Source organism: Heloderma suspectum, chromosome 5 (genome assembly GCF_057233095.1).
Source record: "Heloderma suspectum isolate Gila_16-S chromosome 5, 16-S_ref, whole genome shotgun sequence".
Taxonomy (NCBI): domain Eukaryota; kingdom Metazoa; phylum Chordata; class Lepidosauria; order Squamata; family Helodermatidae; genus Heloderma; species Heloderma suspectum.
The window spans coordinates 122157335-122183161 of record NC_139462.1 but is presented as its reverse complement, the minus strand read 5'-3'; the positions used below and the strand labels follow the sequence as shown (position 1 = coordinate 122183161).

At 43.4% G+C, this 25827-nt stretch overlaps 1 protein-coding gene across 2 annotated transcripts in view; it reads left to right on the top strand.

Annotated features, from left to right (window-relative positions):
* The first annotated feature begins 2459 nt into the window (after window positions 1–2459).
* Window positions 2460–25827, top strand: part of MSANTD1 (Myb/SANT DNA binding domain containing 1) — a 60360-nt gene continuing 36992 nt past the window's right edge. Inside the window, exons 1-3 of one of the 2 annotated variants that reach the window (XM_084860364.1) lie at window positions 2460–2506; window positions 3710–3807; window positions 4228–4492. In XM_084860364.1, coding sequence (XP_084716490.1) covers window positions 4239–4492 — 254 coding nt within the window. In that variant the 5' untranslated portion in view covers window positions 2460–2506; window positions 3710–3807; window positions 4228–4238. Of the gene's footprint in view, window positions 2507–3709; window positions 3808–4078; window positions 4116–4227; window positions 4493–25827 lie in introns of those variants that run through there. The other variant, XM_084860365.1, reaches the window with a different exon arrangement.

The window sequence follows — 25827 nt, the reverse complement described above, 5'->3', positions numbered from 1 at the left end:
ATTTTATTACTTGCATGACTTTGGGGGTCTTAGTCAGTATAACTGGGCCTATTGCTGTTGTTGCCTCACAAATCTGATGGGTGATCACGGACAAAAGAGTTTCAGTGGTCCCTACAAGTCCGAAATCTCTCTCGTCTTTAGAATGTAACACCCATCAGAATTTAGGGGAGGGACAAAGAGACTACTAGAAGCAGATTGGATTTGGACACAAATAGAGGCAGAGAATTATTAGAGTTTTTAGCTGGCAGCCTGGAAGGCTGTGGTAGTTTACCCCAGGGCCCACTTAAGAGAGCTGAAAATGACTGAGACTCACCAGTCACAAAATGGTATTCTAGGGTCAGAGCCAGTCAGAGAATGGTGACAAATGGAGGTGTAGTTTGGCAGAATCAGCTAGCAATTGCTGATATCATTTTATATTGATATCTAATCCCTCTTTGAAAATTGCTAAATAAGTTGCCACAGCTATTTTATTGTAGCAGGGAGTTCCATAATTCAGCTTTCCTCAAGTTAAGTCCAGGCATTGGTTCTGGAGGTATCAGGCAGTTTCCAATGGTGTGGTACATCCCTACCAATTCTGTTCCACAAGAGGCACCTGCCGCTTGTGCAATGGAAATGTAGTGCTTGCAGGAGTAACTGGAAATTAACGGAAATGCTAGTTTCTGGAATGGGGCAGGTCAGCAGAGCCTGCAAAAGGGAGCTCTGCCATCCTGTCGTGATCCAGAAACAAGCATTTCCACTCATTTTGAGGCTTCCTCTAGGAATGTTAAATCTCTGTTGCACAAGCAATGGGTCCCAGTTGTGCAACAGAATTGGCGGGAGGCGTCATTCATGGAACCAAATAGGCAGGGGCATAATACCATATTGGATACTGCCCATCCTTACTCAGTGTCCCATTTCAGGAAGAATTTGCTGACCTAGACACTCTAAGTCTGGATTTCTAGCATGGTGTCAATGGGACACCTCTCTTGGCACCCACCAAGCATTCTGCTTCTCCTGATTTTAATTTTATTTCTTATGAGTATATTAAATTGGGTAAATTAACTGGGAGATTGCCATGCTGCAAGGCAAAGTTCTGCCTTTATTTGAGTTCAAAATCTTTATCTGCCTTCAAAAAAGTGGTTTTGTATTTTAGAGCTCAGACCTCCCCCCTTGTGATTGAACTTCTCGGGCCAGTTATTTTTCTATTAATCTCACCAGTTCGCCTTCTGAGAAATGAGTATTTTGTGACTGGCAACACCCACTGTGGCAGTCATTTTATGAATGAGCAAGCCCCTCCATGGCAGCCAATTTGTGAGATTGCCCATGACACTCTAAAAATGCCAAATGTTCCCACCAACCCAAAAAGGTTAGGGACCCCTGCTCTAAGTAGAGAAAACTGTTTATTTTATAGTTTTTGTCTCCCCATCTCACATGCTTCTTAAGATATTCTTAACCATCTCTTGTCATTTTTTCTCCCATTCTTCTTTTACACGTAACATGTACCCAGTTCCCAGTTTCTGTCATCCCTTCCTCCTACTGATTTTACATTCACTTCCTCCTATAACAGGTTCCCTCTATTATCCCCTTCCTCTTTATTCTGTGTTGTTTAAAATAATTATTTACATTATTAGACTTGCTCTCTAACAAACTCCTGCTGGCACACCTGCCTATGCAGTATGCATGGTGCGGCCATGGCACAGGTTAGTCAAGCAAAGAGACACTGGGCAGTCTGCAGCACTGAGACCACTGGTGGGTCCCAATCCACAGTCTGAGAAACACTGGTCTACACTGTTGCTTTGGGAAAGCTGATGCAGGATTAGTAGTTTTGCTGTCTGCTTCTGCAGTATTTGTTTTTCATTATTTTAATCTGTACACTATGCTTGTATATTTGTAAATAATAAAAAAAAATTCAAAGACACCATCAATGTCCAGTGTTCTCTCTCATCTGAAGGAAGTTAAACTTTCAGTGCTGTCCTGGAACTCACCATTTGGGGAAGGGGGAAGCATGTAATATGACATTTATTCATAGCTGTTCTTCTATAAATCATTACCATGAGAAAAATGCAATGTGAAAGGAAAGCACACCAGTATCTGAGCCAGTCACAGGTTACCCTGTGATGCTACTGTTCACATGTTTGTCTAAATTGCAAGAAAATGTGGGTATAATAAATCTTTCCCAAATGATGATTTCTGTTGAAGAAACGTTGTTGGAGAGCCGCCTGAACAAAAAATGTAAAGTAGGCAGTGGCATTTTCTGAAAACATTTCCTAATCCTTTTTTCGAAGTGTCCAAGCCAGTCACAAATGAATTTGGATTTTATTATTGGTGCAGCCTGAGGCAATGATAGGAAAGTCTGAAACAAACACACACACACTGAAAAAAACGGCTGCCAGTTAATCCTCCTCCTGACTGCCATCTGTCTCCCAGTCACATGATGCCTCCCAACTGAGTTTCTATGAGGTGTCTCTTGCTATTTTACCAGTCTTAAAATGGTTATTCTACACAGTGGCACCATGGCTTGTAAAGGGTACTTTTTATTTGGGTGCCAGATTTGTCTATAAGAACCTGTGATTCGGAAGGGAGGGTCTTGTATTTTTATTTGAATGGCATTTAATCTCTTTATTTAGGAAATTTTAATTTTGACTTTCCCCCTTTAAAATGCTGCAATGAAGAAAAGCAATAAAAAAGGAATGGATACCAGATACAAGAGAATGTCCGTGTTTATAGCCTTGAAAGCAGCATTTTGTGATCTCCCTTTCTTCACGATCTTGTTCTTTTTAAAGCTTCTTCTGACTGAGAATATAATTAATGTATAAGATACTTAAGTATGGACTGAACCACATGTGAACATTTCCTGGGATTAAAAATCCGCTGAGTACTTTAACACCTGCTCACCATCATTCTCTAGGAAACACCCAGCACTGAGGAATGTATTGCTATTATATTAAAAATGAAAACATACAGAAGTGTGTACACACACACCCCTACCTCTCTTTCTGCCTGGGATTTATTTTAAAATGTATGCAGTAGTTTCATCTTTTAAACACAGAATTCATGTCTTTGTCCATTAGCCATCAGCATTGCTTCAAAAAACAATTTGCATGAATCTTAAAGACAGAATTGAGCGCATCATGTTTGGCACAACACATACTATGAAATGGTGCTTCAGGGAAATTAAATGGTGTATTGACACTATAACAGGGAACGGGATTTAGCTTTTTATGAAGAAAACTGCCATGGAAATACAGCAATTTATTTACAATTTTTAATCCTCATGCCATTCCCCTCCCCCCTTTACACATAAATAATCTTTATGGGCTCACCATAAGAGAGCTTTAAAATGCCTTAGCTGCAGTCCTGAGGCAGCAGCACATGGCTGAATGAAAGACTCCAAACAGCATTCAAATTGTTCAGAGTGCAAATACATATGTGGTAATATGAACCTACAAAAGGCAAATTCCTGCTGACTGGGCTGCTGGATGAGCTTGCTTAGCAGTAGACAAACATCTTGGAACCCAAATTGGCCTCTGGCTTTCTCTCTGACATGCACACGTATAATGTAAATGCAAATGTGTGTGCATGTTCCTGAAATATGAATCCGACACCATTTTAGTGGCTTAACTGTTTTCTATATTGCTGGAATGTTTCAGATGTTAACTATCTTTCACAAAGGTGTGTGAGACATTTTAGAGACAATTGTTGTTAAAGGGGTCTTCTTTTGCATACATAGCCTCAGTCTTTGCCACCTCCTCATGAGTCTGCCAAGGCACAACTTAAAAGCTCACTGAGGCAGCCATGACCCCCTGCCTGCAGCACATAGCCCAAAAGGTAAGAAAAATCCAAAAAGAAGTAAAAACTTAAAAGTAGCTTCTCAAAGCCTGCATAGATTTGTTGTTGTTGTTTTTGTTAAACCTAAAGTGTTTAAAAGCTTTAATATTGATGGCCTGTCAACTTTGTCCTGATTCTTTGGCTTTCAGTTAAAAGGTTTTTGTTGTTGTAGCTTATGCAGTTGCTCTGTTGCTATGGAAACGTGACATCAAAATGACGTTTCTCTGTTTAAAAGCTTTTAACTAAATTCCTGCCTGTCAGATGTAGGCCCCATTTTGTGCACTCAAGCTTCAAGCTGTTGCAAAGAGGTTTCATGTGTTCTGTTGTCATTCAAATCTTGTAGCTTCATATGCATGCCTTGCACTGCAAAATTCTAAACTAAAATCTATATTAAGTGTTCTCTTTTAAAAACCCTTTTAGGTCAATCAGCAATGGCTGCAGCAGAAATCCCCAGTTATATTGTTTCTTCTCAGACTGAGAAGCACAGGAGGGCCAGGAACTGGACTGATGCAGAAATGAGAGGCTTAATGCTGGTTTGGGAAGAATTTTTTGATGAACTGAAACAAACTAAAAGGAATGCCAAAGTTTATGAGAAAATGGCAAACAAACTATTTGAAATGACTGGAGAAATTCGCCATGGAGAAGAAATAAAGATAAAAATTACAAACATGACATTCCAATACAGGTAAGCTTCAGTTAATTCCTTTTATTCTAAGAGAGATTTATAGAAACTAATCAGGTTCTTGCCTTTTTGAAAAGATTTTATAAAGAAAATCCATAGATGAAAGATTTTTTCATAGGGCTTTTAAAAATCACTCTAACCAACACCATGTTTTCATTCTTTATTTTTCTCTTTTCAAATGCTAACATAACTTTGGTGGTTGTTAATTACTCTTTTATTAAAGAAGGAGGTGCAAAGATGGTATAATTTTTATTGTTGTTCTTATATTAACTTCCACTTGAATTAAATCCATTGCATCACCGATTAATATCCAACTAATCTGAATGTGAAAACTAAATAAGTTAAAGTAAAATTATTTTAAATGAGATCACTAAATTTTGCCATTGCAAAATTACATTGCAGATTACACTTCAGAAGACTAAAATAACTGCATGCCTCATCACTGAGTGACACACTTTCCTGTAACTGTAACCAGCATTAGCAAATGAACAATTGCATTTGCAGAAAGAAATCAGTGCACACTGTAAATAGTGTTCCAACTGTGGGAGGCAAAAAAGTATCTAAAATGAGATAATGAAGTGTAATTAGTGTGCATCAGAAGGGAAAGTTGGCTTAGGAGAATAAAAATGTTTGTAGGTTTGAGAAAGAGAAACAGAGAAATATTTTCATGACGTTGAAAAGCAGTTTCTTATCTATGTGAGACATGAACTATCAATTCTGCTTTTAGCTATGTGCTGTTTTGAGACAACATGTAATACCTAATATAGAGCTGTTAGAGGAGAACTATAATTCATGTATATATGATTCCTTTATTTAGTCTCTTTTCAGTGCTCAAGTTAGTAATAATAATCTAAAAGTTACTTATAAAAGGCATCCATGTTAGTCTGCTTATTTTTTGTTAGAGCATCATTCCTTTATTTAAATCTGATGCTGGTTATTAAAATGCAAGCTAGGGAAATCCTATCAGCATTTTAAAATTTTAATCTTCATGTTCTCTTTTGGCTTGATCTTCATAAGTTGTGTCCTCTTAAGTTAGGATTGGTATTTTGTATGCAACAGTGAATGTTCTCCAAATGACACATATGCATTTACCTGTCATCTTGGGGGAAGGTACTAGTATCTTTTGCAGATGTGCACACTGGAACACATATATTATTATGTGCTTAAAGTCTGATAACAAGAGAGTTAATAGTCTGAAGGCCTACTGTTGGTTCTAAATTGTGATGGCTTCAAAAACATAGAGGAAGAGGAGTTAAACATGCTCCGTTTCTTTCTCAAATATATTTACACACACACACATACACTAAAAGAAATATCCAAATTTATATCTGCCAAGTCTTGAAAATACAAAAGTAGGAGATTTAAGGCCATCCTCTGACCTTGACATACTAATTCTGTCCCCACTACTGGATCCAGGATGAAATTATAGTTGGGAATGGCACAGTGTATATGTAAATGGTTCGATTTATTCTGCTCATAACCCGAAATTATGCTAAAAAGAAAAACATTAAAATCTTTTCAGGCTGAACTTTTACATTTAAATATTCTGCACTGTTTGCAGATGCTTATCTGGACTTGTTCAGCAAGTTCTGTTTGAAAGACCTTAATTCATTTGCAAAGAAGCTCAGATATTGTGAAGAGTTCTGCTTTGATCTAGCAGCTAAGGTTCTGCAAAGCATATTAAGGTCCCAAAGAAGAGATTTCTAGAGGGATTGCAACACCTTCCTCACCTTTGGGTTCAGCTGCAGCTGATGTCATTATAGTTCTGGTTGTGTTTCAGGCCAATATATGGTTGGGAAGTTGTTTGGCACAGCTGAACTAGTTAGCTCTAGTTCATGAGGGAAGGTTTAAATATTATTTTTGATTCACATGAATCATGCTGATTGCAAAATGTCAAGTCAGTGGATCTAGAAAGATCTTTTTCCTGAGAGTCGCTGATGGCAAATAATACCAGCCTGAGGTTTGCCTATCTTTTCCTTTTCTTTTTGATTCTTCCTCTTTTTCCTTTTCACAAATAAATGTCAGCTATAAGTACTATCAAGCATGCATGAAATTAACAACCCCGATAAAAAGACCTTTTTGTAACATTTCTTAGAATTTGTACTGTTTGATCTTGCAATCAGGCGCATGTAAATAATTGAAGAAGCAAGCAGTGATGCAAGAGGAGTAAGGTGCTTACTATGTTGAATCACCAGGCAACTTTTAATGAATACCTGAGTTAACTCCTTAAGATTTACTAGGAATTATGAACATTATGCAGATCCTACACTAGCCGTACATACAGGGGCGTTGCTAAGTTCTTAAAAGATCCGGGGCCAGGCCCATAACACAAATTTGTGAGTCTAAGCGCACATCTAATATGTGTGTGTGTGTGTGTGTGTGCATGCAGTGTGCTTGCATGTGTGTATAGATTACATATATACATACATAAGAAGTGTGCAGTGACCCCCCACCCCACTTCAACTCAGACCCCGATTCAGCATTTTGGAAAACATCCCGCTTCTGCTCTGGCCAATTTGTAGTCATAGAATCATAGACTAGTAGGGTTGGAAGGAGTCTATAAGACCATAGATCCCACCCCCCTCCTCAGTGCAGGAATCTAAGTCAAAGCATCCCTGACAAATGGCTGTCCAGCATCATCTTGAATGCCTCCAGTGTGGGAGAGCCCACTACCTCCCTAGGTAATTGGTTCCATTTCGTATTGCTCTAACAGTCAGGAAGTTTTTCCTGATGTTCAGCCAGAATCTGGCTTCCTGTAACTTGAGCCCGTTATTCTGTGCCTTGCACTCTGGGATGATCGAGAAGAGATCCTGGCCTTGCAAGAGTGCTATCATATCTCCCCTCAGTCTTCTCTTCTCAAGGCTAAACATGCCCAATTCTTTCAGTGTCTCTTCATGGGGCTTTGCTTCCAGTCCCCTGATCATCTTTGTTGCCCTCCTCTGAACCCTCTCCAGTTTGTCTGCATCCTTCTTCAAGTGTGGTGCCCAGAACAGGACACAGTACTCCAGATGAGGCCTAACCAGTTGGACCACTTCAGCTCAGCACAGAAAAAAAAATGTTAACTTTTTTCTCTTGGTCAGAACTGGATGATAATTTCTGGCATAGTAGCCCCCTAGAAGGGGATTACACCTGCCCAATGTCAGAAACATAGGTGCAGGGTTTATATTTTGATTTTCTTTTAAAGGGAACTGCCAATAACATTTTAATTCTTTGGAAGAATTGGATAAACATTTCAGGATTCATGGCCCCATCAGAGGAGATCCTGTCTACCAAATTTCAGAATGCTAGCCACAAGGGTTTTTGTGCAAGGGTTGTCTTGACATTTTGAGGTCTCCAAAAGAGGACATACTTATCTCCCTTTATTCCTTGTGGACCACTGTTGTGAAAATTACAGACAGCCTAGAGTTGTCCCTAAGTAAGAAACCAGCAAAGTTTCAGAAGGATAGATGGAGCAATTCATGTGGAAGGGGAGTTCTCCAATTTGGGGGAGGGAGTGATTTGCTTTCCCTTCCATTCACCCCTTCCCCAATAGTTCTTGGGTAAATTTGTATGAAAATACACAGATCATTAGAGGTATCCCACAGACAAGAAACCTGCAACCATGTGAACCCACTCTTAAAGACTTGAGTGAGGAGAAGAAAAAACAACCCTCTTTCTGTTTGTATAAAATCAAACACAGTTCAGAACCTTTTTTGCCCACTGAAGAAGAATTCTCTTTAAGAATTCCCCAAGATATTCTCTGGGTGGAATAAAGAGGAGAAAGAAAGAAAGAAAGAAAGAAAGAAAGAACGAACAGGGGAGGGGAGGGGAGGGAAGAAGAAAAGAGGAATGGTGATTGGAAATGTGCGTGGGGGTGGGGTGTAAAGAGAATTCCTTAAGCCAAGAGGCTCCTTTCAGAGAGGTAGTACTTCAGAGGAGTTTAGGAGGCTGGGCAGGGTTTGCAAGGATTGCACTTACTTAAATGAACTTTATGAGGTGACGTGGCTGAGGGCTTTTTCTAGCTTTTTGTAAACTGTAGAACCTGTTTAAAAGCCTTAGCAGTTCCTGGATCACGATGCCAAATAGTCCTAACTCTCCTTTTGGAATAATTTGAGTCCTACAGCTATTTAGGAGAAATTAAAGTGGAAGGAGAGAAAGAAGTTTGTGGAGGCTGATTGGATCCTTTGCTATACTGAAGCTACTAAACTTCTGCAGAAGCCAAAGGTTCCACTTTGGGGTAGTAAAATCAGGTGCTATGTGAAATACCAGTATTTCACATGGAGCTCTTTCTTCCCTTCCTTCTCCCTCTTCAAAATTTCATTGCAGGAAAGCTCCCAACAGTGGGCATATAAGAGCCGAAAAGAAAAGTAGGGGGAGAGAGGTTTTTTGCACCTCAAAAAAATCCTACACCAGAGATTAGGGATAGTGACCTCCTAATGGTCACTTTAAACACCTCCTGATTAGGATCTCTAATCCCCTGGGTGACTTGACAGTTTTTACTTTTTGTTTTAGACGTTGAGAAAAGGAAACTTTACACATCGCTAGCACAACCGCCACTGGACCTAACTGTCTGAAATTTGGTAGGTTCAGTCATCTCTATAGGGCCTGCTAAGTCCCCAAATTCCATGAATTTATGTGGAAGTACAAAAAAATTATAGCTCTTGACTTTGACAGATTTTCTTGGAAAAAGCAAATTTTACCTGTGGCTGGCACAAAAGCCACTAGACCTAACTGTCTGAACTTTGGCAGGTTCCATCAGCTCCATGGGGGCTGCCAGGTTTCCAAATTCCATACACTTACGTGGAAGAACAAAGAAATTAAAGCTCTTTGCTTTGACACATTTTCTTGAAAATAGCAAACTTTACCTGTGACAAGCACAAATGCCACTGGACCTAACTGCCTGAAATCTGGCATATTCAGTCAGCCCCATGGGGGCTACCAAGCTTCCAAATTTCATGTAGTTATTATACAAACTAAAAAGGTTACGGCTGTTTTTGTTTTCCAATGCAAGTCAATGGGAACATGTAAAAAAAAGGCAATTAGGACAGCTTAAAAGATCCAGGGCACAGCTCAAAAAGATGCCCAGGTGGGCCCCTTCATAACGACACCCTTGTCTACGTACCATACGTATACAAATTCTCCTTGATATTTGTAAATTCGGTTCTGCTTAACCTCAGAACCTGCACCAAATGGGTCCAAAGCACCCCGGTGGGTAACCAGGCTAATCTCAGTGGACAAACATCACTACTGATGAGGTTGTAAATTGAACTCTATTTAAGGCTTTATTGCGGGAAAATCAGGAAAATACAAAAATAAAGAAAGTGGCGTGGTTTCATGAGCCTTAGAAACTCTCTCTACAATTACAGGGAAAGAGAATGCAACAAAAATAGCAGATAGATCAAAAGAACTGCAATTGCCAAGGCTGGTACTATGAACTTGGCCAATAAGATAACAGCTTGAGCTTCTAACATTGTTATGACTCCTCTTTCCAACTTACTCCTGTTTACTACTTGCAGTTCAAAGCTAAACTAAAACAACCTAAACTAAGTGTTAACCCTCCCATTACCTCCTCCTGCTTCTTACTTGAATACAAAAGCTTATGCTAAAGCACTACTAAGTTCCTCTAGGCATAGGAAGAATAGAGGTAGGAGTTAGAGTGAATGGAAAATTCAAGACTTGGGAATAATTCCATTTGTCACCTCTGAAGACAGGATTCCAAATCCCCTCCTCAGATAACCTCCAAGTGCCAAGCTTAGAAAACACTCTAAGTCCCAAACTCAGAAATAATTCTAACTTCTACTTTCAGAAAACATGCTAAGTTCCAAACTCTAAAAGTCTAAAGAGGTCCATAGTTACCTAAATCCGTGGGTCTGGTGGCAAGGCAGAAAGAGGGACGTGGAGTAGCAGCAGCAGCAGGAACAAAAAGCACCATTGGCTCAACAATACTACAAGCGAGAAGGATCTTGGAATTGTTGTCGATCACAAGCTGAATATGAGCCAACAATGTGATGTGGCTACAAAAAAGGCAAATGCTCTTTTGCGCTGCATTACTAGACGTATAGCTTCCAAATCCCGTGAAGTACTAGTTCCCCTCTACTCAGCACTGGTTAGGCCTCATCTGGAGTACTGTGTCCAGTTCTGGGCACCACACTTGAAGAAGGATGCAGACAAACTGGAGAGAGTTCAGAGGAGGACAACAAAGATGATCAGGGGACTGGAAACAAAGCCCTATGAGGAGAGACTGAAAGAACTGGGCACGTAGCCTTGAGAAGAGGAGACTGAGGAGAGATAGGAATGCACTCTTCAAGTCCTTGAAAGGTTGTCACAGAGAGGAAGGCCAGGATCTCTTCTCAATTGTCCCAGAATGCAGGATACAGAATCATGGGCTCAAGTTACAGGAAGCCAGATTCTGGCTGAACATCAGGAACAACTTCCTGAGTGTTAGAGCACTATGACAATGGAACCAAGGGAGGTAGTGGGCTCTTCTATACTGGAGGCATTCAAGATGAAGCTGGACAACCATCTGTCAGGGATGCTCTGACTTAGATTCCTGCACTGAACAGGGGTTGGACTCAATGGTCTTATAGGCCCCTTTCAACCCTACTGTTGTATGATTCTATGATTCACCCCAGAGCTCCCATTCCCTGTGCTTTTATACCCTTGCTCTGGTCAAAGGTGGGGCCCAAGGAGCAATGAGATGATGAGCCTCCAATAGAAATGGAGTGCACGTGGTTAGAGCATTTGCCCATCAATCAGAAGCAAGGTGTCTCATCTATCTCACACAATTTCATGTGTCTGGGGAACATGTCTGGCACCATTACAAATGGGTTACTTTGAAATGTCCCAGCAGATGACCCAAAGTCTTACCATCTGGGCATGTTATCTTGATTGACGCATTTCTCTTTGGTATATCTTCTTTGAACTCCTGGTCATCTTTGGCCATTTTTGGTCATATCTGCCCAAACACCTCCTCCTAGTTGTTGCTCGTGCTCAGGGCTACTCTTCCCCGCCCAACTAGCATAGAGTAAAGACATTCTCTTATCAGCAGGTGTACACCACAAGATGTCAAAACAGTACTTTTCCTTCTCTCAGTAGGTATATGAGCATGCTCAGTTCTGCTGTTTATCTCACTTAGACACTCTGCCAGCATGTCGTCATGCCTTAAGCAAGCTCTGTGAAGCCACTTGTAAAGACAGCTGCATTTTTTTCCCTTTCTTAAAAGACAGCCCTGCAAAATCTTAGAGTCTCAGTTAGTGAAATAATATAATTTAGCATAGAATCAAACTTCATGGTCTTCTAAAACTGGTTACAAATCTGGGGTCTTCTAGGAGCTTTTCTCATAGGCCTCCCCTAATAAAATCAGCCCTCTTTACTCTTTGTTAACCCTTTTTAGTACCAGATTAACAATATTAGTTTTCTGTTCTTGCAGTTCATTCTGGTTAGGGTTCTATCACATCACGGTTTTCCTGATGTATGAAAATGGCTGGGAAGCAGAGTCCAGTTGAGGTGCTGGTTGTGTTCCATTTCAGAAAAAATGAAGGATTATGGTCTGTTTTTCAGTTCAGGATCAGTTTGACTCCCTGATTGCAAGGTGCACTGCAACACAGCTCAAGTCCATTCCAAGCTAATTAGTAAAATATTGACAAAATTGCTAATTAACTTCAAAAAAACCCTGAGTTGCGTAGTAAACTGTTCTGCGTTAATGTAATGCACATAGATCATGTATTATTTGCCAAACATTTATTTATTATTTGCCAATAAGTTTATTTATGAAGTTTCCATGATAATAAACTTGTTAAAAACACACAGTAAAATTGGGAGATCAGAATTCACAGGGGACACCAGAATACATCTAAAACTTGGTGTGTCTGCCATCATAGTCACAGTGCTGGAACATAAAGTGTATTTTGTGTCATGGTTGCAGATTGTGGAATTCCCACCCCTTCCCAGTGAGAAGACCCCTTCTCTAAGGCCTTTCCCACCCCAAACACCTTCCCCACGAACAATCACATTGCCACCCAGATCTTTAAGGCTCAGGTCCAGCCCATTTATTTATTTATTTATTGCATTTATACCCCGCCTTTCTCCCTCTTGCAAGGAACTCAAGGCGGCTTACATTATCCTCCTCCTCACCGTTGTATCCTCACAACAACAACCCTGTGAGGTAGGTTGGGCTGAGAGTCTGTGACTGGCCCAAAGTCACCCAGTGAGCTTCCATGGCCAAGTGGGGACTAGAACCCGGATCTCCCGGCTCCCAGTCCGTCACTCTCACCACTACACTACACTGGCTCTCATATTCCAGAACCTTAACATGCAATACACCAGCATAGTTATGTATTACATTTCTCAGTCCTCTGTCTGCAAGGATACCCTTGTTTATCATATCACCTGTATTGTTTCCTTTATTACCTTCCCCCTATGTAGCCAAGTGCAGAAGGCGTAGGATTTGGTTAAACAAATAAACGTTATTAACAACAGCAAATAAGTCATTGAACAGTAAATAAGCAACTCTTAATGGTTCTATTAATGTATGTTCTCTCATATACCAGATCACACTCTCAAATCAATCACTTCACCAATCACACAGACCTCCCTCTCTCTCTGTTCTCAGTCCTAAAATCCTATATCCCTATCAAACCGTATCCCTGTCCTGAACCATGCCTGACTCACATAAGCCCAGCACCCAGCTTTTATAGCACACTCACTTCACACACCCCTCACTCAGCCAATCATCTCACTCTCACCTTAGAGATACTCAGCATAAATTCAGACTTATTAACAGGAATACATCGTTATACTTACAAATTCTCTCTCTCTCTGTATATAGAGACATGTAACGTCACGCAGATATTCACACTTGAGCAACTGAACAATGCAACTGTTAGATTTATGCTACTGAAATGAGTGACAAACAACATATTACGTTATGCACGTAGTTTGGCCTTGGCTGCTTAATTTTTCTTCTGCTGAGGGAAAATAGCATCTGAGGGAGGTTGATTAGGAGTGAGACTAGCAAGAGGGAAGCATTTTTCAGCTGGTTACCCCTCTGACATGATCCTGATTAAAATCACCCTCCTGAAGCTGCTGTTTGAGTTGCCAAAGAAACTTTTGTCCCAACACAAACAGCAGCTTTGGGGAGCTTGGTGGCTTTTGTCAGGTTTGTGGTGTGGGGGTAAAGTGTTTTAAAAGAACCCACAACACTTCACCACAGTGCCACTCCTGGTCAGCCTCTCCCATAGCTTCTATTTAAAGTAGAACAATAAAGTATGTAAGGCCAATATACATTTAACATAATGTATAATTTGGCCCTGAGTTTTTCACTGTCAAGTGAATGATACATTGCAGATTAGTTTATGATATTTTGAGGTCAGTTTGATATTTTCAGAGAAAGCTAAATGGCAAGTTTGCCAAGCAAGAGATATTATTCCTTCCCCTCTCCCTTCTCTGCCCTTGCATTATTTAACAGTAGGGTGCAAATCGCCAGGAAACATAGAATCAGAGAATCAGAGAATAGTAGAGTTGGAAGGGGCCTACAAGGCCATCGAGTCCAACCCCCTGCTCAATGCAGGAATCCAGGTCAGAGCATCCCTGACAGATGGCTGTCCAGCCTTGTCTTGAATGCCTCGAGTGTGGGAGAGCCCACCACCTCCCTAGGTAATTGGTTCCATTGTCATATTGCTCTAACAGTCAGGAAGTTTTTCCTGATGTTCAGCCGGAGTCTGGCTTCCTGTAACTTGAGCCCATGATTCCGTGTCCTGCACTCTGGGATGATCGAGAAGAGATGCTAGCCTTCCTCTCTGTGACAACATTTCAAGTACTTGAAGAGAGCTATCATCTCTCCCCTCAGTCTTCTCAAGGCTAAACATGCTCAATTCTTTCAGTCTCTCTTCATAGGGCTTTGTTTCCAGTCCCCTGATCATCTTTGTTGCCCTCCTCTGAACCCTCTCCATTTGGTCTGCATCCTTCTTCAAGTGTGGTGCCCAGAACTGGACACAGTACTCCAGATGAGGCCTAACCAGTGCTGAGTAGAGGGGAACTAGTACTTCACGGGATTTGGAAGTTATACGTCTAGTAATGCAGCCCAAAAGAGCATTTGCCTTTTTTGTAGCCACATCACATTGTTGGCTCATATTCAGCTTGTGATCGACAACAATTCCAAGATCCTTCTCGCTTGTAGTGTTGTTGAGCCACATATCCCCCATTACTAATCTTAAAGGAAAATAAAGGAGCAGACCAAATGCCAGCATTGTGCTGGATCTTGTAGCATTTTTTTAAAAATAGAAAGTGTAGAACAAGTTAGTGATTTGTAGGAGGCTGGGACTTATTCCAACAAACTATAAAGCTGTAAAAACAAAACAGTAGTAATGCAGGGGTGCGTGGGTGGGGGAGAAGAAAGGCTGAGATTAGGGAATGTTTAGTGGTAATGAAAGAATTTATAATCTGCTACAAATTGTTCTTTTAAAAAAAAATTGTTTCCGAAACACTAGAACAAAACCCTCTCTCTGGCTTTATTTGCTTCTATGAAAATGGGTGCTTACCATAGATGTCAAGATAATCACATTACTTCCATGGCCTTCCTAACCTCAAGGATAGACTACTGTACGGAGCTCAGTGTGTGGTTTCTTTGAAGGCTGATAGGAAGTTCTGTTCGATAAATAATGGTGCAGCAATTTGTTTCCTGATGGGGCTTTGTTACCACCACTGCTTCAGTGGCCCATTTTTTTCCTCTGTGTAATTCAGAGTGCTGTTTTTAACTTATAAATCTCTAAGCAGCTGGGCTATTTCCTCTCCTCAGTCCTATTGAAATTTGCTGTAAGCATCCTCTTAATATGCTATAACAAGTATGGTGGGTAGGGTGCTATAATATGCTATAACAAGTATGGTGAGGAGGGCTCTGGATAGGGGTGAATGCTCCTTCCTTGTTCTCATCGACCTCTCAGCAGCTTTTGATACCGTTGACCACGGTATCCTCCTGGACCTCCTGGAGGGGTTGGGCATTGAAGACACCGTATTGCGGTGGTTCCGGTCCTTCCTCTCCGGCAGGTACCAGAGGGTAGCACTGGGAGAGGAGGTTTCGGACCCGTGGCCATTCACTTGTGGGGTGCCACAGGGTTCCATCCTCTCCCCGATGCTATTTAACATCTATGTGAAGCTGCTGGGGGCTATCATCAGGAGGTTTGGGGTGCGGTGTCATCAATATGCGGATGACACGCAGCTCTACCTCTCGTTCAAATCTTCACCAAGGTTGGCCGTAGAATCCCTGTCCAAATGTCTGGAGACGGTGAGTGGCTGGATGGGGAGGAATAAGCTGAAGCTGAACCCTGACAAGACCGAGGTACTTTTGGTGGGAGACAAGAGGAGGCTGGGGGATGTTGACCTGGTGTTGAATGGGGTACGTCTACCCTTGAAAGACCAGGTCCGCAGCCTGGGGGTCATTTTGGACTCCATGGAGTCCATGGAGGCTCAGGTGTCAGCTGTGAGCTGGACAGCACTGTATCAACTCCATCTGATACAGCGGCTGCGCCCCTTCCTTCCAACCATCTGTTCCCATCGGTAGTACATGCCCTGGTCTCCTCTCGTTTAGACTACTGTAATGCGCTCTACGTGGGGTTACCCTTGAAGATGGTTCGGAAGCTGCAGCTGGTACAGAACGCGGCGGCTCGCCTGATTAAAGGCAGCCTCTGGCGAGATCACATCACTCCAGTGCTGAAGGAGTTGCACTGGTTACCAGTTGTTTTCTGGGCCAAATTCAAGGTGTTGGTTTTGACCTTTAAAACCCTATATGGTTCCGGCCCAGCCTATCTTAAGGAGCGCCTCCAGCAGCACCAGACAAGCCACTTAACAAGATCAGCCTCGGATGGCCTTCTCTCTGTCCCATCAGCCAGGACAGCTAGACTGGTGGGGACGAGGGAGAGGGCCTTTTCTGTGGTGGCGCCCACTCTGTGGAACTCCTTCCCTAGGGAACTCCGCCATGCCCCCTCTTTAATGAGTTTCCACCGTGCATTAAAAACGTGGCTGTTCAGGCAGGCATTTGGGGTGGGTTAGGGTATGTTAGAAAATGTTTTTACTGTAGAATTTTATTGTTTTGAACTGTTTTGTGTGTTGTACATTACCCAGAGTGGCTGGGTGACCAGCCCGATGGGCGATTAATAAATATAATAATAATAATAATAATAATAATAATAATAGGGTGGCATTCTCAATGGCAGTGTCACACCTAAGCCCTTCCCACCAGGAGCTCACTACAACACATAGAAATATACTATTTGTGCCTGCTTTTTGCGTCCTAGGGTAAACCTTCAGTGAAATTGCTTAATTAACTTAACATTTATTGTGTTTATTTTGGCTGAAAAAAATAGAAGACAATATGATGCAGGTCTATTGCAGAAGCTAAGCAGGTCTGGCTGGCCCTGTGATATGCCTGGGTGGGATATTACCTGGGAACTAGATGTTGGGTTATAAGATTTGAGGTATAAGTGCAACAAATACATTCTTTTCCTCTTATCGTTATTTGTCCTAAGACTTAGGGAGGGACCAGGCTAGAATAGCAAATTAACAAATTAATATCAAGTTGCAACATTTCAAGGTATTTTACTTCTGTGACTTGTTTACACAATTTACCATACAAATTCTTAGAATACGACAGCTGTATTTTGAATCTTGTTAGTTCAATGACAGTTAGAGACCTGGAACAAAATGTTGCAGTGTATCCCAAGCCCTAAAATACTGGTAGTGTTCAGTGCTCCAGGAGACCTTTAATGCTCTTTGGGCAGAGGACATTTCCCCTTCATATTTTGTGCCATTTAGTGCTAAGCGGCTCAGCATCAGGGCTTGCTGTCAGCCTAAACATGAGTGCTAAATTTCTATATAGGAGCTTTCCCCAACCTGGTGCCCTCCAGATGTTTTGAACTACAACTCCTAGCATTCCTGACAATTGGCCATTCTGGCTGAGGCTGATGAGAGCTGAAGTCAAAAATAACTGGAAGGCATCAGGTTGGGGAAGGCTGCTATAGTGTGCACATGGGGGGACTTATTATGGGGAGAAAATTATTTTTAACTCATGGCATGCATCCCCTTCCCCCGCAACCCCAATAGACACCTCTAAGATGATATACACTGTTAGGGACTTAAGTAAGCAAACTGGTGGCATTTTAATGGATACTTATTTGGATATCTGGTCTGCTTTTGTTGAAGCCTATGTATAATTGTTAGAATGTTGTATTTTCATATATGCATTTTATATGTATTCATTGCCAAGGATATACAGTCAGGGCCAGAAATATTGGAACAAGGATAACTGTTTTGGCAGTTGGCCTCTGTACACCACCACATTGAAGTTGAAAGGAAACACACCCAGATGGGAGTGAAATCAGGACTTTCAGCTGTAATTCAAGGGGGCTGTCAAAAGTGGGGCACTAACCATTCAGGAAGTACAGCCAGTGGCATATACACACCCCCATCATTGGTGGCTCATAAGTAATGGAACATACCAACATCATTTCAAACTTAAGGATCGCCTTTAATACCTGGATGAAAATTTTTTGCAGTCAATGACTGCCTGACGTCTGGAACCCATGGACATGAACAAATGCTGAGATGCTTTGCCAGGCCTTCACTGCAGCTGCCTTCAGCTGCTGCTTGTTTGTGGGTCCTTCTGCCTTCAGTCTTGTCTTCAGTAAGTGAGAAGCATGCTCTATTGGGTTGAGATCAGGTGACTGACTTGGCCACTGAAGAACATCCCCCTTCTTTGCCTTGAGAAACTCCTGGGTAGCTTTTGCTGTATGTTTTGGGTCATTATCCATCTGCAATATGAAGCGGCGTCCTATCAGTTTGGCAGCATTTGGCTGAATCTGAGCAGAAAGTATAGCCCTATACACTTCAGAATTCATCCTGCTGCTTTTATCAGCAGTCAGGTCATCAATAAACACCAGTGACCCGGTTCCATTGGCAGACATACATGGCCATGCCATAACACTGCCTCCACCATGTTTGACAGATGATGTGGTATGGTTTGGATCATGAGCTGTTCCTTTCCTTCTCCATACATTTCTCTTCCCATCATTCTGGTACAAGTTAATCTTGGTTTCATCAGTCCAAAGAATCTTATTCCAGAACTGGGTAGGCTTTTTTAGGTGTTTGCTGGCAAAGGCTAATCTGGCCTTTCGGTTCTTGAGTGTTACCAGTGGTTTGCACCTTGTTGTGAAGCCTCTGTATTTACATTCATAAAGCCGTCTCTTGACTGTAGATGTTGACAATGACATGCCTACCTCCTCAAGAGCGTTCTTGACCTGGCTAGATGTTGTGAAAGGGTTCCTCTTCACCATGAGCAGAATTCTGCGGTCATTCACTTTAGTTGTCTTCCGTGGTCTTCCAGGCCTTTTGCTGCTGCTGAGCTTGCCAGTTAATTCCTTCTTTTCCAGGATGTTCCAAACTGTTGGGTTGGCCACTCCCAATGTTTTTGCGATCTCTCTGATGGGTTTTTGTTTTTTTTCCTCAGCCTAATGATGGCCTCCTTCACTCGCATGGACACCTCTTTGGACCTCATGTTGGGAGTTCCAGTGAACAGCTACCAAATGCAAATGTAACACTCAGAACTACCTCCAGGCCTTTCATCTGCTTGATTGGTTATGGGGTACCCAGGAAACAGGCCACACCTGGCCATGCAGCTGCTTGTCAGCCATTCGTTCCATTACTTATGAGCCACCAACGATGGGGGTGTGTGTATGCCACTGGCTGTCTTTCCTGAATGGTTAGTGCCCCACTTTTGTCAAAGCCCTTGAATTACAACTGAAAGTCCCGACTTCGCTCCCATCTGGGTGTGTTTCCTTTCAACTTCAATGTGGTGGTGTACAGAGGCCAGCTACCAAAACAGTTATCCTTGCTCCAATATTTCTGGCCCTGACTGTATATAAATTCATGCATGAATATTAAAATCGGTGTTTGTTTTTAAGTACCAGTTTTGAGGAGCTTGCCCTATTCTGCACGCACAGGCAATCACCAATACTAGGGATGTACGAAAATTCCGCCACGGATCTCGGGAAGGCCGAATGCCAGCGCATTCGGCCCCCCGAAATCAGTGGCAGAACGGCCTGCCAGCCCCCCGCCCCCCCCGGGACGAGACTTACCTTGGGCGGATCTTCCTGGCGGCGGCTGCGGCAGCCGGTCTTCCGACTGGCTGCCGCCGCTGCCATTTCCAATTAAAAAAAAAAAACGTGATAGGCTACGTAAAGATTTACATAGCCTATCACGGCTAGGTTTTTTTTTTTAAAAAAAGTGATAGGCTACGTAAATGTTTACGTAGCCTAACATGTCTGACTTTAAAAAAAAACAAAAAAAAAGTGCGTACGCATTTGCGTTCCTTATTTTGGCACGTCTTAGTCTACGTAAACATTTACGTAGACTAAGACGTGCCAAAATAAGGAACGCAAATGGTGGTGGCCGTGGCCGCCGCCATTTGCGTACGCGCAGGTTTTTTGGTTTTTTTAAAGTCAACTGTGATAGGCTACGTAAACATTTACGTAGCCTATCACGGCTGACTGCAGGGATGCAAACGGCGGCGGCTACAGCCAGCGCCATTTGCATCCCTGCTAGCCAGCGGCCGGATGTCCGGCTGCTGGCGGAGCCGGCTGGCGGCTCCGCAGAATCCCTGCGGAGCACAGCCGGCCGGCCAGGATTCCGGGGGGGAGGAACAGAGCGCCTCCCCCCCCCGGCGAGGATTCCAGGGGGAGGGACAGAACGCCTCCCCCCAACCATAAACATAATCCATGAAAGGTAAGTGCCCTTCATACATCCCTAACCAATACTGAAGCTGCTGCCAGGGCAGCATCTGCTGCAGCAGTAACAAAGCATTGAGTCAAGACGGGAGGGAGGAGATAGGAGAGAGAGCGCTGATAATGGAGGACTCGTCAGCCATGTTTTTTTCACTTGAGGAGGTTCACTGCCCCTCCAGCCCCTTGATTCCCACCACCACTGGTAATGCTGGGAGCCTAGCTGCAACAATGTAAATTGTTGGCCTGAGCTGAAGAACAAGAGCCAAAGGTTCTGAGCCTGTGGCACCGCTGGGAGAACAGGGTGGGCAACTCAGACATTGCTGGCAGAGAGGTGCGTTTCATTGTTTGCCTCTGGAGCCTTGTCTGCCTGAGTGAGGATAAGACACAGATACCAGAAGAGGTGGGCACCTCACAGCCATTCAGCTCAATACAACCCAGCAACCAGCAGCAGCAGAGGGCAGCAGCTTGGCGAACAGAGGAGAAATTGTGGACATTCACCTGCTCCTTGTTAGGTGTTGCACTGAGGGACAAGTCTCTCTATTTTATACTGTTATTTTAACATGTGCCTGGGAAATTCATTAGATAATCTAGGGGGGAAGGGGGTGCCCCAATTAGTATGGTCATAATTAGGGGGACGTAAAGTCTCCGTCATCCAGGATTTAATTGTGGATGAGAGATCTGGCCTGGTGTGGGGGAACGGGGTGGGTGGGGTTAGTCTCTCCCAGCTGTGCACACCTTGGTACTTGGTGTAGCACCAACACTGACTTGAGGGTCAGGAAGGGGGGGTTGCTGTGGTGTATTGCTCCTCAGTAGGCCTCTTAATTTAGAGGTGCCAAAATAGTGATAAATCAAATCCAGGTTTACTTACAAGGAGTACTTTATTGAGTAACTTACAGCACACAGGCATATCCAATGGTTGGATCAGACAGCTTCTCTGAACCCAGAGCCATGGGGTACAATGGGTTTTATACCATACATGTCAGCGGTGAGGCAGCATGACAACAGCAAGTGTTAATTAGCATTCATCTACAACTGTCCCAGTATAGGCTAACATTGCTTGTTCAGAAGGAAAACGATCAGAACTTTCCCAGTACAGTCACCTGTAACTCAGCATAAACATAGCCTCACTTCTCAGGCACATCCTAGGCCCTGATAAGATACTAGCCTTCGTTAGTATGGAGTGTGCTGAGGCCGCGCTATCAACCTTTGACTCATCTCACATGCTCAGAGGCCCACTAGCAAGGCAATTGCACTAATAATGAACCTAAGCAAAGCATTATGGATCTCTAGGCCCCTCTAAAACTACAGGTGACTTGGTTACACTCCTGGGGCCATTACATGTGGTCTGTAGGAATTCTACCTCCCTCTGTAGGCTTCCTGTCCATTTGAACGCTGATCTTGAACGTTTATACTTTGTGTTGGGTACCTGGGACAGATTAGGGATTCTATTGGTGTACCACCAATCCTACTACCCTGCAGTCTCCCTGCCTGAGCTGATGGAGGTGGTTCCAGATTTGGTGTTGAGGATCTCAACTTCCATGCCAAGGGTGCCGGATCCAGGGTGGCTCAGGACTTCATGGCCACCATGACAACTATGGGGCTGTCTCAACATGTTATCGGCCAGCACATGTAAGAGGACACACGCTTGATTGGGTTTTCTCAACTAGGCAGGAGGATGGTGATCTGAAAGTGTGGGAATTAACATCTATCCCCTTGTCATGGTCAGATCACTTCCTATTGAAGTTAAGACTCTCAGTGGCCTTTCCCCTCTGCAAGGTTGGGGAACTATTAAAATGCTCTGCCCATGGAGGCTAATGGATTCCAGAGTGCTCTGGGGGATTTTCCTGCTGGTATGGCTGGTGCTCCTGTTGAAGCCCAGGTCGCTCTGTGGAATGCAGAGATGACTCGAGCAGTTGACACGATCACACCCGAGCTAGGGATGGGGGAGAATTTCTCCCCGAAACTTCGGGGGGCTGAGTGCCAACGTGTTCGGCCCCCCAAAGTAGTTAAGGGGAGAAATTCTCCGCACCCCCCCCGGGACGGGACTTACCTTTCCCGAATGTCCCTCCCGGCGGCGGGTCCTGGTGGCGGTTCGTCAGGTCTTCAACAGGGGCAGAGGCGGCAGCCGGTCTTTCAACCGGCTGCTGCCGCCGCCATTCCAATAAAAGTAAAAAAAAATAAACGCCCCCGTGATAGGCTGCGTGACGATTAACGTAGCCTATCACGGCTAGATCTGCAAAGTCAGCCGTGATAGGCTACGTAAATCGTCACGTAGCCTATCACGGGTGACTTAAAAAAAAAAAAAAGCGCGTACGGCTAATGGCGGCCCCCATAGGGAGCCGCCATTCACGTTCCTTATTTGGTCGCTGTAGTCTACGTAAAGATTTACGTAGACTACAGCGACCAAATAAGGAACGCGAATGGCAGCTCCCTATGGGGGCTGCCATTTGCGTACGCGCTTTTTTTTTTTAAAGTCACCCATGATAGGCTACGTGATGATTAACGTAGCCTATCACGGCTGACTTTGCAGATCTAGCCGTGATAGGCTACATTAATCGTCACGTAGCCTATCACGGGGGCGTTTCTTTCTTTTTTTTAACTTTTAATTTCGCGGCCGGGCGAGGCGAGGCGCCTCCTCCCCGGCCTGAATTTCAGCCGGGTGAGGCGGAAAGCCTCCCCCTCCGGCCTGAACTTCGGGGGGAGCAGCGAAGCGCCTCCCCCCCACCGCGAAGCAAGCTGCGAGACCAGGTAAGTGGCTTTCGTGCACTCCTAACCCGAGCGCCATCTCCTTCTTAGCAGAGCCTTGTTATACATCTGAGATGAGGGCAATGAAGTAAGAGGAAAAATGGCTAGAATGCAGGTGGAGGAAAACTTATGCCAAGTCTCACTGAATACAGGTTAGAGCTCATTATCAAGCCTACTCTGTGACGATGATGTTGGCAAAAAGGCCATTCATTTCCACCACCATTGCATTTTCTCAGTGTCATCCAGCAGAGCTTTTCCTAGAGCATCTGGATCAAAATAAATGGAGCAAAGAATAAAAGGAACCTGGTGGCCAGAGTCTACTACCGGCCACCCAATCAAGGAGAAGATGAGGATGAAACTTTTGAAAAACAAATAGCCAATGTTTCATGGAAGCATTATGAAGTAGTAATGGGGGACTTCAATATCCTCGATATTTTTGGGGAGACAAATTCTGCGAAATATGGCCCCTCCAGGAAATTCCTGACTTGTGTGGTGGATAACTTCCTCCTATAGAAAGTAGAGGAAGGAACTAGAGGATTGGCTATCCTTGATTTGATCCTAACCAACAGAGATGACTTAGTGGATAAAGTAGCAGTTACAGGAATTCTGGGGGAAAGCAACCATGTTATACTTGAGTTCTTGGTTCTAAGGGAAGCAAAAGCTGAGTGTAGTCAAATGCGTACCCTGGATTTTAGGAAAGCTGATTTTAATAAACTCAGAACAATGATAAGTAAGGTCCCATTGCAAGTGACTGTAACAAGAAAAGGAGTCCAAGATGGGTGGGAGCTTTTAAAAAAGGAAATTCTCAAGGTACAATTACAAACAATTCCAACAAGAAGAAAAGGTGGAAGACAACAGAAGAAGCCAATGTGGCTTCACAAAAAGCTTAGAGATGACCTGAAAACAAAAAAGGACACATATAGGAAGTGGAAAGAAGGCCAAGCAACAAAGGAAGAGTACAGGCAAGTAGCACAGAATTACAGGGATGGCATCAGGAAGGCTCAAGCTGAGAACGAGCTGAGGTTAGCAAGGGATGCTAAAAGCAACAAAAAGGCTTTCTTCAGCTACGTGCATAGTAAAAGACAGAGGAAAGCAATGGTGGTTCAGCTATTCAATAAGGATGGGAAAATGATAACAGAGGACAAAGAAAAGGCAGAAGTGCTCATCTCCTACTTTGGCTCAGTCTTCTCCCAAAAGAGGGTCTATGACCCCGCTGGCAAAGGCGAAGTACAGGCTGAAGGGGCAGGATGGCAGCTTGAGATTGATAGGCATATGGTCAAGGAACACCGAATTACTTTGAATGAGTTCAAATCTCCAGGGCCAGATGAACTGCATCCTAGAGTAATAAAGGAACGGGCAGAAGAACTCTCAAAACCACTGTCTATTCTCTTTGAGCAATCATGGAGGACGGGGGAAGTGCCAGATGACTGGAGGAGGGCTAATGTTGTCCCTATCTTCAAAAAGGGTAAGAAGGAGGAACCTGGGCACTACAGACCAGTCAGTCTGACATCAATCCCTGGGAAAATTCTGGAGCAGTTGATAAAGCAATCCATCTGTAAGCACCTTGAAAACAATGCAGTGATTTCTCGAAGCCAACATGGATTTGTCAAGAACAAATCCTGCCAGATGAATCTGATCACATTTTTTGATCAAGTAACCTCCCTTGTGGGCTGTGGGAATGCTGTAGACATAATATAACTTGACTTCAGCAAAGCTGTCGACAAAGTGCCCCATGATATTCTGATGAGCAAACTAGCTCAAAGTGGGCTAGATGAAACAACGATCCAGTGGATGCACAGTTGGCTACACAATCGGAACTCAAAGAGTGCTTATCAATGGGATCTTCTCAAACTGGAGAGAGGTAACGAGCGGGGTACCGCAGAGCTTAGTCCTGGGCCCAGTGCTCTTCAACATTTTTATTAATGACTTGGAGGAGGAGGTACAGGGAATGCTGATCAAATTTGCAGATGACACAAAATTGGGCGGGACAGCTAATACTTTGGAAGACAGAAACAAAATTCAAAGTGATCTGGATAGACTGGAGCGCTGGGCAGAAAACAACAGAATGACATTTAATAGGGATAAATGCCACGTTCTGCATCTAGGAAAAAGAAACCAAATGCACAGTTACAAGATGGGGGATACGTGGCTCAACAACATTCCAAGCGAGAAGGATCTTGGAATTGTCGATCACAAGCTGAATATGAGCCAACAATGTGATCTGGCTGCAAAAAAGGCAAATGCTCTTTTGGGCTGCATTAATAGAAGCATAGCTTCCAAATCCCGAAGTACTAGTTCGCCTTTACTCAGCACTGGTTAGGCCTCATCTGGAGTACTGTGTCCAGTTCTGGGCACCACATTTTAAGAAGAATGCAGACAAGCTGGAGAGGGTTCAGAGGAGGGCAACAACGATGATCAGGGGACTGGAAACAAAGCCCTATGAAGAGAGACTGAAAGAACTGGGCATGTTTAGCCTTGAGAAGAGAAGACTGAGGGGAGAGATGATTGTGTTCTTCAAGTACTTGAAAGGTTGTCACAGAGAGGAAGGCCAGGATCTCTTCTTGATAATCCCAGAGTGCAGGACACAGAATAATGGGCTCAAGTTACAGGAAGCCAGATTCCAGCTGAACATCAGGAAAAACCTCCTGACTGTTAGAGCAATACGACAGCGGAACCAATTACCTAGGGAGGTGGTGGGCTCTCCCACACTGGAGGCATTCAAGACGAGGCTGGACAGCCATCTGTCAGGGATGCTTTGACTTGGATTCCTGCATTGAGCAGGGGGTTGGACTCAATGGCCTTGTAGGCCCCTTCCAACCCTACTGTTCTATGATTCCATGATTC